This window comes from Cantharellus anzutake (assembly GCF_015039405.1).
Source record: "Cantharellus anzutake strain C23 chromosome Unknown EI90scaffold_142, whole genome shotgun sequence".
Classification (NCBI taxonomy): Eukaryota; Fungi; Basidiomycota; class Agaricomycetes; order Cantharellales; family Hydnaceae; genus Cantharellus; species Cantharellus anzutake.
The window spans coordinates 154,612-170,175 of record NW_024067092.1 but is presented as its reverse complement, the minus strand read 5'-3'; the positions used below and the strand labels follow the sequence as shown (position 1 = coordinate 170,175).

The window sequence follows — 15,564 nt, the reverse complement described above, 5'->3', positions numbered from 1 at the left end:
GTAGTCGTCCTAGCTTGGTGGAGAAGTACTGAACTTGTTGCCAAAAAGATGTGGTTTTGACGTATCGGTTATCATCTTAGTCGAGTTTAGTCGGGCGACGTAGATCCTTGTCCGACATGATATTCCAAAGCCTTAGCGGTAATCTCATTGGCTTCGGTATCCGAAATCCTGCAAACGGTGGTACTTATATTGGGGTGAAGTCGTAAGACGAAGTTAAAAACTGGAGTTTTAGTCGCGACGGTGAAGTGGTGAGCGAGAAGAGAGACAAGCACTACGTAGCGCCAGAGTACCAAGTGCCCAAGTCGACTTTACTTAGGTATTGAACCTTGGATTATCGCGCGCAATTCAAACACGAAATCAATTCAAGATACAAGGTTCATACAAGCGATCGAGGAGTGGTGGAGGGTGATTATACAAAGTTACGTTGCGACTGTCCGAGAGAAAACGAGATGCTACCGTACAAGGACCAATTAATCGAATGTCCGCATATGCCCAGGAGACGCCACTCGAAGGTCACGAGTTTGTCCGGCAGTCCAGCTAGTCGTCTGGGACCTGGACGTCAAGGTCGTCAATTGCGCGAAGGGAGGAAGGAAACGAGACAAGCTGACGAGTCTGGGGCCTACACCATTAGTAAAAAACCGTTAGTTGTACAAAAAAACGAGTCCACTATGCTAGGGCCTAAGACGTCAAAGTCGTCAATGCGAGGAAAAGAAAGAGACGAACCTAAGCAATAGTCCACCACGTCGGCAGCGACAACTGATAGATAAAGGAGTGTGACGGAAAGAGAAGAAGTCGCATAGGTGGAAAAGTAACGAGACGCCTCGCCAGCCTCGCCGATGTCATGGTGTTGATGTCGCAACCTACCCCTTGATCGGGTAGAGGTAGGAGTCGGGGAACGCCTTCTTGATTTGCTCCTCGACCCAGGAATACGGCGTCACGTAGGTCACGTCTGTAGAGCCAGTCGTGCCGGAACCGCCGGTAAGCAGGCCGATGATACGTCCCAGCCCATCAACGACAATGGACCCCGAATCCCCAGGGGCGGAGAATGCACCGTCCTTGTGGTTGTAGGGGTGGATGGCAATCTCCATCGATGTCGACTTAATGCCATACTCGTCGTACACTCGAATGAAGGACTCTATATCGGATCCGAGACCAATGGCGATACCAGTGCTCTTACCGTTTTTGATGACGATAAGGCACTCCTCTCCATTTGCGTCGAGCAAGGTCGGCTGGCGTATTTCCTCCTTGACGATGCCCTTAACATGCAGGAGACTGCCAACCGGATACTTGAAGGCGGAGCGGCCCTCGGGGTGAGGGTGCATCTTGAGGACAAAGTCAGGGGCTGAAATCTTGTTTCCTGGATATAATAGTCTGACTAGATGACTTCTGTAAGATAGATCGGGACGGACCGAGATACACGGCGTTGCCCTTGAAATTATTCCAATCGATCTTGTCGCGGTTGAGTTCGATCAAAGCCCAATCTTCGGTGAATGGCTTGGGGCCGGTACCGACGGAAATAGGAGGGGCATAGATGACGTGACCGATCACGCGCTGGCTCGCCGTGCTCCAGTGCTTGGCGATGTCACTGTGGAACGCGTTTACGGTCATGATCGTCTTCTCCGTCTTTGCCAACTTGCCTTTAAACTCCTGGCGCACCTCAGCTACCGTGGCGTCCTCGTCCTCAACGGCTTCCCCTAACGCAGCAAGCTCCCTGTTGAAGTGATCGACAAAGATAAGCTCGCGCCCGATGTCAGCCATCAGGGCCTCGAGGGTGTCTGGGTACGCTTTGCTGCCGAGGATGAGAACCTCATGACGAGGCTGGCTGGTCCTCTTGCGCTCATAGAGCTCATTGTGGTGTACGCTCGGCGGGAGAGCAACGTGGCGGGTGGTCAGGAGGAAGACCCGATTGCTTTGGCCGCCCTCGCAGAGGTACAGAGCACCGGTGCCCTCGAAGTGAGAAGTGTTTCGGGGAGCGATCTGAACACCGAGAGTGCCAGTGAAGGGGCTACGAATGTCGGCGGTGGGGTCTACGGAGACGACATGGTTCAGAAGCTGTGGGCCAGCGGATCGGGTGAAGACGGACTCCCTGAAAGCGATCTCGACGTGAGGGAACTGAGCGGCAGCGAGGATCTTCTTGCAGCCGACGGCTGCGACCTTGGCGACCTCGAGGGAGAGAGACCTAGGAATGACGCCCACCCAGAGATAGAGGGGACCTGCTTCCCCTTCTTCCTCGGCGAAGCGGACAGGATCGATGGTCGACCACAAGACTTCAAGGGAATCGAGGAACTTGTACACCTGTTCACCTAGTGTGCGCCACACGGCTCGGATCGGGTGGTTGCAGACGGGCCTGGCCCCCCTCGGCACATGCTGCGCCTGGGGGCCTTTGGGCATTGGCCACTCGTCGCCCGTACGGTAGACGCAGATGGGATGAGAAGGGAAGCCATAGAAGTCAGAGAAAGCCCCAGGGTAGGAGTTGGAAATTAGGGGCGACTGAGGGGGGATGTCTTCCAGGACATCCTTGGTCTTGGTGAGATCGAAGTCGCCAACTGCGGGAGAGACATGCAACCCCGTGCTCTCTTGCTGAGCGATGGCAACGCATGAGCTGAAGAATTCGCTGTCGAAATTCACTGGAACGAGAGAGCAAACGCGAAAAGGTGAATACGAGGAGACAGAAAAAAGCCAAAGGGCTGACTGGCAGACAGTGGCTGAGAGAGAAAACGAGAAGGTAAGTACGGGGAAGACAGTAAAACGCTGACTCGTGATATGTACAGTCATTCACGTGCCAATGCAGTTTTCACCCCTCAATGGTTAATATGCCTGTAGCATCCTTATTTCATAGTCATATTTCTTCATTTTTTTCAAGCTTGTATGCAATGACTACAGCTACAACTACGCAAAAATTTGAGCTGATCGGACATGTAATGAAGGAGTTATAGTAGTTATTAGCGTGGAAAATGGTAAATATGAGGGTTGCGCATCCTGTACATTCCAGAAGTAGGGAAATGACAATAAAGTATGACCCGGGGGTTGGGGTGTTACTCAGGAGCAGAAGGCCATCGGCACATGTGCCAATGTTTGTTTGTTTTGGTGAACAAGCAGTTGCCGGACCTGGGTTTACATCCGTGCTTCCCTTATTCACACATCCATTTCCTGTTCTGCATTTGCGATTTCCTTAATGGCTCAACATGCAGACTCCCTGAGAATGAGAAAGCAAAAGGCATCTCAAGCAGTAGAGGAGCACATGCTGCAAACTCTTGCTTCGTATCGTGCTGAATTAGCGCACGCTCAGCAGGAAGGCCGGCAGGCTGTTAGTGCACGAGAATATGCATTGGAATGCAGGGTCCCATATACTACATTTCTACGGAGACTCAAGGGAGGACAGGGTCGCAATGCAGCTGCTATGGCCCGATCATGGCTAAGTCAGGCAGAAACCGATACTCTTGTGGAATTTTTGCTTCTCATGTCGGACCGTGGCTTCCCCTTAACTCATGATGGTGTTGCTGAGTATGCACTAGAAATCGCAAAAATATGACATCCCAACCTCCAATCACTGGGTGTAAATTGGGTTGATGGTTTTTTGACCCGTAATAAGGACCAACTTAATTCGAAGTGGAGCACAAATCTTGAGAATATACGTGGAGGTGCTGTTAATCCTGCTACAGTAGAACACTGGTTTCAGCTACTGCAGGCTCAATACCAGGAGTTTAACTTTCTCCCTGAGAATATATATGCAATGGACGAAAGTGGCTTTCCTTTCGGCACAGGAGAAAAGGTCAAAGTGATTGCTTGCAAAATGACTAAACAAGCACACATCCAACGTGATGGAAACCGGGAGAATGTCAGCATCATTGTGACTGTTTGTGCTGATGGTTCCTATGTACCCCCTGTCATAATTTTCAAAGGACAAAATATTAACTCAAAATGGTTAAGGAACAACCCAATAAAATGTGCGTGAGTCTTCATGTTTATACCCCAGCCTACACTCACTCTTGGGCAGGGTCACAGTCTCAGACAAAGGCTGGACAGACCATGAGATTGGATTTGATTGGCTTCAAACATTCAATGAATGTACCAAGGAGAAGGCAGGGGGCCACCATTGCCTTCTGGTTGTTGATGGACACAATTCTCATTACAGTCTTGACTTCATCTCTTACATGCATGACCACAAGATCGTCGTACTTTGTTACCCTTCTCATACAACTCATGTGCTTCAAGGGCTTGATGTCGTGATTTTTTCTCTCCTCAAGAGAAGCTTTACAAATCACTGCAATAAGTATAATCGGGAGAACACACTGAGGAAGCTAAATAAGACATCCTTCTTGTCTGTCTTCGGCTCTGCCTGGTTGGACTCAATCACTGAAGCACACATTATGACCAGTTTCCATGTAACTGGGGTCTATCCATTTGATCCCACAGTAATCCATCCACATCAGCTTGCCCCAAGTATTGAACATTCCACTCGTGCTGATCTCCCCTTACCTGTTACATCCCCCGTTAAATGGATGATGTATTTCCACAGTCAACTTATGGCTCAAAAGTATCATAGAGACAACACACCTTCCCCACTTGATGACTCCCAGAACCCTCGGATGTACCTTGATGGTCAGAACAGCGGAAGTGACGAGAATGACAACAATGATGGGGACAATCAGCCAATAATCAACCCATTGATGTGTGTGACACATCGGCAGCAATCAGATCTCCAATCATCGTGCTGCCTGGGGTCACCGATGGCACATTCTCAAGCAAAGAAGCGCACGTTGGATGATCTAGAATGCATCATGTCATCGTCATCATCGTCTAATTTCATTGTCTCAACTGAACCACTTTCTTCGACATTTAAACTCCCAGAGCGGGTATATGGTGATGGCAGAAGCCTCCGAAACATCCAATGGGGCCTTGCTGAGGACACGGAATATGAGAAGAAAACTTGTGAAGAACTGATTGCTGAATTGGGCGAGACACGAGCTGCATTTCGAAATGCAAGGGATTATGTGACAAGCGCTGTTGATGCCATAGATGCAACAAATGCACAGTTAGCACTTTCTGGGATGTACGTATCAAAGGCTCGGACTCAGCTTCTTTCCCGTGAGGAGGGAGAGAAAAACAAGGAGGAAGGTGGTCGGATCAAAGGTGTGTTTGGGCGCGTGGTGACACATGAGGGATTTATTCAGCAGCAGAGTGATCGAGCCAAGAAGAGGGAAATGGAGGATGCAGTGGAGAAGGCAAAGAAGGAGGCGCAGAAGGGCTGGGAGGAATTTCAGAGACACCAGAAAGCCGGTGAGGCAGCATGGAAAGTGCAGAAGGAACAGCTGCAAGCGCTGAAACAGAAGGTGCCAAAAAAGCCAAAAGTGGTCACAAAAAAAGACTGGATGGCAGAAAATTATCCTCAGTTGGTAATTTTGCCATCGGATACAGTGAAAGAGTGTGGAAAAGGAGTGGAGGAACCCATCTGCGACGCCGATGAGCAGTGAATGGGGATCGATCTGGCATGGGAAATTCAAGGTCACACTATGTCACACTGAACCATTACAGCCTTTTCTAAAATTTCTGTCCGATCAAAGTGAATGGGTATTGACCCCATTCGTAAAAAAAATCACCCAAAAATGATCAAATTTCTCGTATTTTTATTTTTCAATACAGTAGAGTTAGCGCCGCACAGCCATACCTATTCCCGACCACAATGATTGATCCTACCCTTCACACTGGCCATGATCAGACCGTGTCCTAAGCTACCATGCACGAAAAGTTCTGGAAATCATCAAGTTTTCCTCACCTGCTTTGATTCTCTCCGAAACAGCGACTGTGTGTCAACTATCATGTTCTCAACAAAGACAAGCGCGCCCACTGGAATGATGACCATTAGCCCCGCACCCGCTCCTGAAAACACCCCAGCAAGCATTCCAACAGTGCTTGCTGATGTATGTGAAGCCTCGTTGCTTCAGGCTGAGCCGGTGGGAGACAGAAACACCATACTCACATCCAGATCCTAGTTGTCAAGTTCGCAACTACACCCACAGTTGCCAACTTTATCAAAGAGGTCCCTTGCTGGTGAGCTGAGAGAATGTGGCAACTCAGTCACCGAGATGGGCAATTTGTGCAGCCTCCTTGGTAGTGAGGGTTGAGGACATGAGGACGATGTGTCACTTCATGTCTGGAGATGCATGTTTGGTACCCATGAGATGGTAATGGTGTATGGAAGCTCGGCTGGGCTGATGTGAGGAGGATTGAGAGCAGGATCACTGTTTCCAATAGAGGCTGGCGACCTGCCTAGATCGCTGTGACCGTCAGTGTGTCAGGGTGTGGGAAAACGTTACCGTGGCTCGCCGTCGGCGACTGTTAAGGTCCGCTACTTCGGCGTAACAGCCCGTCAAGGGCGGGGACGACAATTGCGGTGGAACGGGGTTTCGGCTTCAACGACTCGTTCGTGAGCGTTGCGCCTCGTACTTGACGCGGCCCCGATATTTCAGGAGACAGGAGGTGCGACTGGGTCAGGTAGAGGGTGCAGGGGGTAACCCTAGTTGATTTTCGAACTGAGGTACGAAGTAGTGTACAAGCGGTATTTAAGTATAACGGAATGAATGGAATTAAGTCGCCAGATCTCACGGAGATTGCGGGTGGGGTTAAGAAGAAACAAAAACAAACAAAAGGGTGTGGGAGAAGGACGGCCATGTACGGCTGTCAAGGAAACAAGCATGATAAAGAAAGACTAGTAGGCCCGTGACAGGCCGTGGAAACAGGTAGTGGTGACAGGGAAGGGTGACGGGCTTGTTCAGGCGGCGTCGGGCGGGCAGCGGAGTTGACGGGGTCGAAGCGGGGGAGGGAGAAGGTGTGGGGAGTGATCACCTGACCGTGGGAATTGCCAGGTCGTGACACAGTGCCATGGTCATCATTCAATGAGGAATGGGGACTAGCTGTGGGCGCTAATTCTACTATATGGAAATATAATTCTATTGTATTGAAACATAAAAATATGAGAAATTTGACCATTTTCAGGTGATTTTTTTACGAATGGGGTCAATACCCATTCACTTTTGATTGGACAAAAATTTTAGAAAAGGCTGTAAGCCGTGAAAGGCCCATTTGCTCACCTGCATTTATTCTCCTTCATTTCTCATTCTTTTTCATCCAATTTTGGACAGTAGGTACATTATAAGTCTGGCTACCATTGGGATTTTTTTTTTTTTTGGAGGGCAGATCTCAAATTATAGTGTCGAAATTACAAAAGGTGCACCATTGGCACGTGAATGACTGTATTTAGGTCGGCCAACGGCCTCGTAACTCTTACATAAGCAAATTCTGCGGCTGTGCGTAAACTGGGTCTAACTTGATGGAAATACAACCACATCGATCAAATAACGCACAGCTAGTTACGCCAGCAGCTCCCGGGTTTATGTAACCGATAGCCCGTGTTGGTTTACAACTTGCAGCTAACACCGATGCCGGTTCCAACGGCAACGCAAAAAAGAGATCCAGGCCTGCCGTGGTTTTTTTTTTGCCCCGGCATCCGGATGTTCTGTAGATTCTGATGCGGCCACCCCATCATGTCCAGCTGGACGGGCATACCGGTGTGATAGCGTGGCAACAATGTACTTCTATTAAACCATCATTTAACTAGTACATGCGAGGCCCATCTGGACCCAACAACCCCCCTAAACCAAAAGAAAATCTGGTGAGGATCCGCTGTGTAACATCCCGTTGCGTTGGTGTCAACGGCGAGATTATGTTTTACCTTGACAAATAAGGTGATAGCCGTCTTGGGCCAAACCTGCTCAATTCCTTTCCTTCCTGGAGCCCCTTTCCATGACTCCGGTGGGCAAGACCCTGGGGGAGCATCTTGTTCTTGGCGTAATGTAAAGGTGTCGCATATTTGAAGGATACGAATTAGCACTGCGCAGATAACAGAACACCCCCCACCCAGTGATCAGTAAAAACATTTGAAACGATGAAAAGCGTTTGGATAGGATATGATACGTACTGATGCTTGCCTCGTTATATGCAAACTCCTGCAAGGTGTAATAGGGCAACGTCGTTAGCCAGTTCCCCATAGCCGACCAAGTGAAAGTAATGATCTTTAAATAGTCATCAAACTCGTCTTACCTGACCCAAACAAGCCCTTGGCCCAGCGCCAAACGGATAGAATGCACGAGAGTTATTCAAAACTTTATGCCTTCCATCCTTATCGATCCAACGTTCCGGAACGAATAGCTCTGCATCTTCCCCCCATACATCTTTCTTTCGGTGAAGAGCGAATACAGATAGGAGAATCGTCTCCTCTCCCGCAGGGATGTACGCTGGTTTCCCGTTTGTCGTGTGATCCCCAGGTACGAGACAGGCCGTTCTGGAAGCCTTAGGGATCGTTGGAACTGGAGGGAAGAGACGTAATGTCTCATTAAGAACGGCACGCACTAGTGTGGTGTCATCAGCTAGCCCTCACACTGTGAAAAGGTTCGCGCGCGCGCACAAGACTCACAATAGGTCATTTTCCGGATGCTATCGAGCGTAGGAGATCCGCTTGGAAGAATCCTCGTTATTTCGTCTCGCAACTTGGCTGCGGCTTCGGGATATATGGATAGGAAATAGAGTACAAAGGTTAACGTTGACGCTGAAGTATCCCAAGATGCCAAGAGGACATTGAACAACTATTGCGTAGTCCATGAACACACTGAGCATCCTAGCCATGCATTGGGGGAGTGGATTTTCTCCAGGGCTTGGAGGTTTCCACGTCGAACGTCGTATTTACCTCATCGCGAATCAATCTAGCGTTATCCATCGAATCCGCTAAATGGTCGATGAACTTCCCATCCTGAATATCGATCTTCTGATTCCCTCTCTTCTTCTTGTTCTCCAAAGCCTTAGCAACGAGCGGTAAAATGAATCGATCAACGACCCCATTATGCTCCTTCGTTTCGTCTTTCAAAAACTCGAAAAGCCCCCAAGCCTTCCCCTTAAGGCTACGAAGGACAGAAATATCCTGAAGCCTGTCAATGGCGTGGATTGTTCCACCATAAGGTCCCTCCGCGAGAGTTCCTCTTGTACCAGGCTTAACTTGTCCTGGAAGGGAGAGTGGTAGGTCAAGAGTGTTAAGTTCTGTCGTATCGAAGAGAAATTCTCCTGCAATGTCGATAGTGAAACGTTGGAACAAGTCTTGAACGTCGATGGATTGGCCAGATTGAGCCCTCTCATGGATGAGAGCGAGGGCCTTCTGGGCATAGCGATCAAGAAGATCGAAGTCCCGGACACGCTGTTTGGCTATGACATGTCAGTTGGAGGGGCTCATGATGTACTAGGACAATGTTCTTTCACGTACCAAAAAAAGGTCTCATTATTCCTCTACGTACCTTGGCTTCAGCGCCATCAGTTGCCAAAATACCATTCCCAAACATTCCGTGAAGCCTACCAGGCAAGACCGATGTACGAAATGAGGTCCCCGGCAGAAAAGGAGAAATGATATATTAAAGGATCTCACAAGGTGCACTGGTCTTCTCCCATGGGGAAGAAGTCAGGTTCCGTCGCTAGTGCGTGTTGTATGAAGGTAGGACTTCTGGTAACATAGATATTCGTCCAGAACGCTCCCATATTGAATGTGTCACCATCGCCGAAAAATTCTTCAGAGTCGGCGATGTATCCCTCCTTGAGTGAACGCATCCCACTGTCCATAACCGGGACGGGGGGAGCAGAAACAAATGTGTGTGTGTTTTTTTTTCAGATGAAGATAGTTACTGTAGTGGATTGGTTTGTTTAACCATATAGACGTACAGATAAATGATGTCCAGGTTTCCAGGCCATTTCCCCCGAAGTTTAGGAAAGCAGACCGCACCCAATTTCTTGGCCTCTTGACGGTACCTCCATTGGGTAATTTGCACTTTTGCAGTCCAGTACAACACGCTTATCAATACATAGAGAAGAGGCCGCGAAAAATTCGCAGCGAGAACTGTGCGAGGAACGATAAAGGAAACTACCGCTGAAAATATGAGAATGGGAGGGCCAAAGAGCCTCACGAGGTCCACAATAAGGTCGACGCGATAGTTCCTTTTGAGAATGATAGATGTCACAATGGCCATTGACAATTCTTGTCTGTAGACGCTCGGTGGCCGACGCAGAGTTGAACGACAAGCTGTGGCCGGCCCTTTTGTGGGGTCACATTTGAGCTGACAGTGATCATTTGCAAGGCATTCTCAAAATGGACCCTGAATCGGGACCCAAAATCCGATCAGTGACAGGAAAATTGCCTTTTATGGGGAGTTAAATCAGTCCCCAAAAGGATGGATACCAGAAGCTAGGTCCAAAAGCTCTTTCAGCCTACGTCACCATCATCACTGCCCTCTGGAAGGCTCCGCCCTTCCCTACAAACCTTCAGGCATCCCGCCCGCGAAAGCTACCACCAAAAAATAAACGGAGTCTGAGGACGGTTGTACCCTCTTGACTAACAACATATAGAATGTGCCAACTCTTTCCATTAATCAACTCCGTCGTACAATGCATCTTCCTCGTTAAGACGAGGGTCTTCGTCGTCATGCGACACCTCTTGGACCATTCCCATCTCTACAGGCCGAGTGGGACGTACGGTTTCTATATCGAGAGAAACGATACGATCAACGATCTCAAGATAAAGATAAACAGTACATGATGGGCATTCCACCCTCTGAGCAGCGCCTCTTGTTCGAGGGGTGGCAGGAGTCCGTTCCACTTTGGCACTTTCTGAGTGTGACATCCAGGATGGGTCTGTTGTGCGCATTATCCGGTATCGGCAGATGGTCCACGAGACTTCCCAAAGCTATCGGGCGAACTTCGACTCGTACACGAGAGCGATACTCCTGCACTCTGTCAGAATGTGCGTCGAGCTTAGGTTGCATGCATGTGATGAGGAAGTCGGAGCACTATCTGGGCAGGGGTACCAGATTTATAATGCGTAGTGAAATCTGAACGAGCGCAAATCATTTGTCCAAGTACGGCCCTTGTAATCACTTCCGTAGGTATCTAGGCTCTCACTGACTACTCTTGTTTCGATGTCCTGGATCCTGCTGACACTCTAGTTGATCTGAAGAATGCCGTGACAGGCGGCGTACGTGGACGAGTAAACAAGCCCGGAAAAGGCGGCCTGTTAGCACCCTCAGCATGTGGGATCTTCGTGCCATTCGAGATGGGAATGCATCGCACAAAATATTTTCTTTTTACCCGGGTGCGCTCTCAGACTGGTCCGGCCATCTTTCCCGCCAACATTTTGATCACCCAGAAGCCAAACCGAAAAACCGCAATGCATCTCACTTAGACAGTATCCAGCGTAGCTGTAATTCCCGTGGAAGGCGCCCATTCGATCATCGGTAGTCCCTCCGTCAGAAAAGAGTTGAGCCTCGAAAGGATTGCGAAAGCTCCGTTTGCTGAGGAATTGCGAAGATAAAGCAGTCGTGGCGCGGTTTGAGAGAGCCTAGTCGATGGTTGTGAAGCAAATTAAGGCGTGCGAACAATCGAGGGTGTATGAATCAAATTTGATTACTGTTTAATTTGTGTGTGGATGGAGAGGACATCAGGACATTAGGCAAGTGCACCGAAGAGATGCATAGAGCGAGCGATAAAAACGAGGACTTCAGGTTTCGAGGCTTGTTTGAGTTAGCTGTGTATGTCGTCTTACAACAAGACTCAGTTTCTGATTACCTGTGCATCTCTGTGGTCAAAAAAAGTCAACATCGTGTCGTGGATCTATGAAGTGGTTCGCTGATGGCGGTGTCCTCTTTTTCCAGACATTCGGCTTGGGTGTGATGGTTGCGGAGCAACGTGGCACTAATAGAGGCCGACGACCGTCGGGACTTGCGCCCGCACACGATAATGGATCCTACGCATGCATCGGTCTCATTATAATCTTCTCTTGATCGAGCATGTACCTGAGTCAGAGCAAAGTATGTTCTCCTTCCATGAATGGCAATTGGCTCCGCTACAAATAACCAATAACAGCTTCTGTCCTTCGATGTACTTACTATCCGCCACTGGCAGACAGTGGGCGTCCGAGTCATTTTACAAGCGCCTAGCCGGACTTGCTGCGATTTGAATATTGGCTCCTCTCAGACTCTCTTCATTTATCGCCGCAGTCTTATCTGTCACCACAACACAGTCCACCCGTGCTTGCTAATTCTACGACAGAAGTCGAGCTATCAGAAGGCACACATGGCTGGTGCTGCATACGGTGGTGAAACATGTCGGAGCATCGTTGAAGATGAGTTGTTGGCACTGGAAGTAGGCACCTTTTCACTCTACTCGGAGCATGCACATAGATGTTTCGTTTAGGCGATTTATCCGGACTGTATAACACGCTTGGAGTCCTCAGAAGATGGGGGTACTCTAATCAAACTCGAACTACCTATCAGTCTTGGCAGAGAGCAGCCCATCAGAGTTGAGTTTGAACCCCCACCGGCGTCTGGCCCTGGACAAGATTCCTCAACATCCACTATGACCCCAGAATCATTGGAGGAAGTGTTGGTAGTTTCGCACCTTCCTCCTTTGATCTTAGATTTGCGTCTTTCTTCAGCATATCCATTGCATGACCCCCCTCTCATCATTTCAGCATATTTCGCACACTCGTGGCTACCTTCTTCGTTGATGCTCCCATTGATGCGGAGTTTCTATGACTTGTGGGTCGAGCAAAAAGGGCTAGGCGAGGGTGTTTTATGGCGTATCGCAGAAGTCATCCTAGATGGTTCATTTTTAGACCACACGTTGCACATTGCTGATTCTTCGTCGGCCACCATCAGCTTAACACACCCAGCTCCTAAGGCAATGGCCGGTTTGCTTCGGTGGCATGACGCGCGGATGGGCGAGGAATCGTTTGCACGGACTACTTTCTTCTGCTCGATATGTCTCGAGAGTCGTAAGGGAACGGCGTGTATACAACTCTCATGTGGGCATATCTTCTGTAAGGGATGCCTGCGAGAAGGGTGGGGTATGGCTGTGCGCGAGGGCGATTGTGGCCAGGTTAAGTGTCCTGACACAAGATGTTTATCCGCAAATTCGAATGCCCAAGCTAATGAGCCCAACAGTGAAGCTGCAGAGGAAGATGTGAGGAGAGTCCTCACGGATGAGGAGGTAACGCGCTGGAAATGGCTTAAAGTGAAACGCGATATTGAACGAGGTGAGGCAATGTTTACTCCATGCTGACGAGTAGTCTAGCTCAAATCTTGAATGGATTCACACTTTCAGATCCTTCAATTGTGCATTGTCCACTTCAGTTCTGTCAAGCTCCCGTCCGGCCCCCAGCTTCCGCAAACGACGACCACTCTCCAGGCGAGGAACTTTCCGCTTATTCGATTGGATGGTTTAAATTTCGCATGTGCGAAGGATGTGGGTATTCCTTTTGTGTGTTTTGTCGCAAATCATGGTCAGATCGTCTCAAATACTTATGTTTTGGGTTATGTGACCTGACCGCGACTTTTGATCACAATAGGCATGGACCGCTGATGCCGTGCGAGACACACAGCACGTCGGCCATCCTCAAAGAATACCGCTCCTTGCCGGAAGGCTCACAGCGCAGGAAAGCCCTGGAAAGGTCAATTGGAAGGAAGAATCTTCAGAGGATGATTGCCAAGGCGGAGGAAGAGGAAATGAGCCAAAAGTATATCGAAGAATTCACCACTGGGTGTCCCAAGTGTCATACGCGTTGCGAAAAATCCTATGGTAAGCGTGTTCCAGGAGCCGTGTTGAAGGTATTGTTAATTTATTTTCCCCCAACGCAATCACAGGTTGTAACCACGTAAGTTTGATGGCATCATGGCCGGTCTATCCTTACCAATGACTGGTGGTCCTACAGATGATGTGTGCACAGTGTGGACAACATTATTGCTTTTTGTGTGGCAATTACTTGAACGTGACGAACCCATACGCACACTTTTCGGAAAAGTGGACAAGGTGCTATGGCAAACTCTTTGAACGCCCTGGTGAAGTTCCAGACGAAATCTTATTCGATTAAATCCCGGTCGTAATGGGATGACCAGGCCTCATCATCGATGTCAAGCGTGCAGGGCTACACTCCGCGTCCAATGTCCATTTCCCTCACAGGCGATCGGAACATCGGCCATTGTTGACCTCTCGATGTGTGACTACATACCTTGTTTCACGCTGCTGATTTCGTTGTATTGCATCTTTGTATAACTACCCCCATTCACTCACACCTTACCAGTCGTTGGGCAATCCATTTCTTCGTTGTCAATCAATCGTATACTTTCATACCTTGTATCAATATGATTAGCTTCCACCGATCCTATTTGCTGTCTCAATGATAGCCGCCGCCAGAGCATTAAGTCTCCAGCTTCTTCACATAAGTGTGACAGACTCCACCCTTCGCACAACAGACAACAAACTCGCCACGTACGACCCATATGGACTGGTGTGCTCGCGCGCGTTTTGACCCTCTGACAGTGATTCTAGACATGATTTACCGCAAGTTGGAATATGCAATTGGGCGAGCGGCACCGACTTTCGGATTTGGTTAATTGAAGTGATTCCAGGATAATAGTATGTAACTCGTCGCTTAGCGTTTCAGTAACTGTCATCGACCGCCAGTGTCCGCACAGAGCAGCCTGGGGCAGGTAGAGGCGGTGAGTGACGTACTCCCATCGACCATAGAATCAGGGTCCTTGGGGAACTGGAGCAATGTCGGAAGCACAGTAGGGATCACGTCGAAGCTCGGTACGAGGGGGACCCAAAGAGCGTGGGCTCCGATGTGGAAGGGCGCTCCACGTTCCGGATGTTGGTCCGCACTCCTGTCAGTATGGAGACTGGGCATTGCGCAAAGTATTCCTAAGCTTGCTGGGGATTGTAAAGGAAAGCTGACGGCTACGGATCACCTTGGGATGGGGAGAGGTCACTGTATGCCCGGTGCCGGGGTAGAGAGAGGGCGGTCAGCTGTTTAGCGGCAGCTCGCAACGCATAAGTAGATGATAAGTCTTTGTACGTAGAGGGAATAGCTAGCTGAGCGACTATCCTAGCATGTCAGATTGGCATTGTACAATTGCATGACAAAAAGCTGTGTCGGAGCAGAATAGGCTAGTTTGAATCATAAGCTGAAAAAGTTGCGGTGCATGTCATTGGAATTTGGCAACACGGAAGGGAAGAACGACGACGAGCCAAGCATGGCGTTGAGGTGAGGATGCGATGGTAAAGCACATCTTGCGTTGAAATGTCTTGGAGTTTAAGAGGGGTAGCTTGATAGGCCACTGTGGCTACGTGATCCCGCGCCCTTCGCGCGTGTTAGAGTGATCTGCAGTCGAGGACGCTGGGAACCACGGATCACAGCAACGTCACTGTTCCGCGGACCGAAACACGGTAGCAAGCGTCACAAGGGAGACCCCCCTGCACGCTGAGTGTGCATGAATAATGCATGTCCGCCGCACTGCCTACTATAGTACTTGTGACGCGCAACAGCGCAAAATCGTATATGATATGATCAAACACTAGTTGGCCATACTTTTATGCTTACATGCGTGGACATCTGATGACAGCCACTCCAGTGCCGCCGAGTGCTCCGTATGGGCTCGGTCGGAGAACCTAAGAACAAAAATGGAGCCACTTAATCAT

General features: G+C 49.3%; 4 protein-coding genes across 4 annotated transcripts; 1 reads left to right on the top strand and 3 right to left on the bottom strand.

Annotated features, from left to right (window-relative positions):
* Positions 1–860: 860 nt before the first annotated feature.
* Positions 861–2,775, bottom strand: EI90DRAFT_3147594 (uncharacterized protein; the record flags this gene model as incomplete). The annotated part of the gene is made up of 3 exons (XM_039065537.1): positions 861–1,357; positions 1,410–2,546; positions 2,757–2,775. 3 exons carry the CDS (start codon positions 2,773–2,775, stop codon positions 861–863), a joined length of 1,653 nt encoding a protein of 550 aa, XP_038908747.1.
* Positions 2,776–5,748: 2,973 nt separating this feature from the next.
* On the bottom strand, positions 5,749–6,991 carry EI90DRAFT_3089385 (uncharacterized protein; the record flags this gene model as incomplete). Its single annotated transcript, XM_039062293.1, has 2 exons — positions 5,749–6,278; positions 6,875–6,991. Coding segments are annotated over 2 exons (247 nt in total), but the record flags the coding sequence as incomplete, so codon positions are not given.
* Positions 6,992–7,610: 619 nt separating this feature from the next.
* EI90DRAFT_2947581 (cytochrome P450 monooxygenase CYP63) lies at positions 7,611–10,064 on the bottom strand (the record flags this gene model as incomplete). Its single annotated transcript, XM_039055354.1, has 9 exons — positions 7,611–7,652; positions 7,733–7,890; positions 7,979–8,006; positions 8,101–8,408; positions 8,474–8,642; positions 8,744–9,252; positions 9,311–9,396; positions 9,470–9,652; positions 9,760–10,064. The coding sequence occupies 9 exons, from the start codon at positions 10,062–10,064 to the stop codon at positions 7,611–7,613; spliced, it is 1,788 nt and encodes a 595-aa protein (XP_038908745.1).
* Positions 10,065–11,942: 1,878 nt separating this feature from the next.
* Positions 11,943–14,214, top strand: EI90DRAFT_3089369 (uncharacterized protein). Its single transcript, XM_039062292.1, has 6 exons — positions 11,943–12,231; positions 12,283–13,123; positions 13,192–13,369; positions 13,436–13,665; positions 13,731–13,741; positions 13,799–14,214. Exons 1-6 carry the CDS (start codon positions 12,163–12,165, stop codon positions 13,955–13,957), a joined length of 1,488 nt encoding a protein of 495 aa, XP_038908744.1. The 5' UTR covers positions 11,943–12,162; the 3' UTR covers positions 13,958–14,214.
* Positions 14,215–15,564: the final 1,350 nt, after the last annotated feature.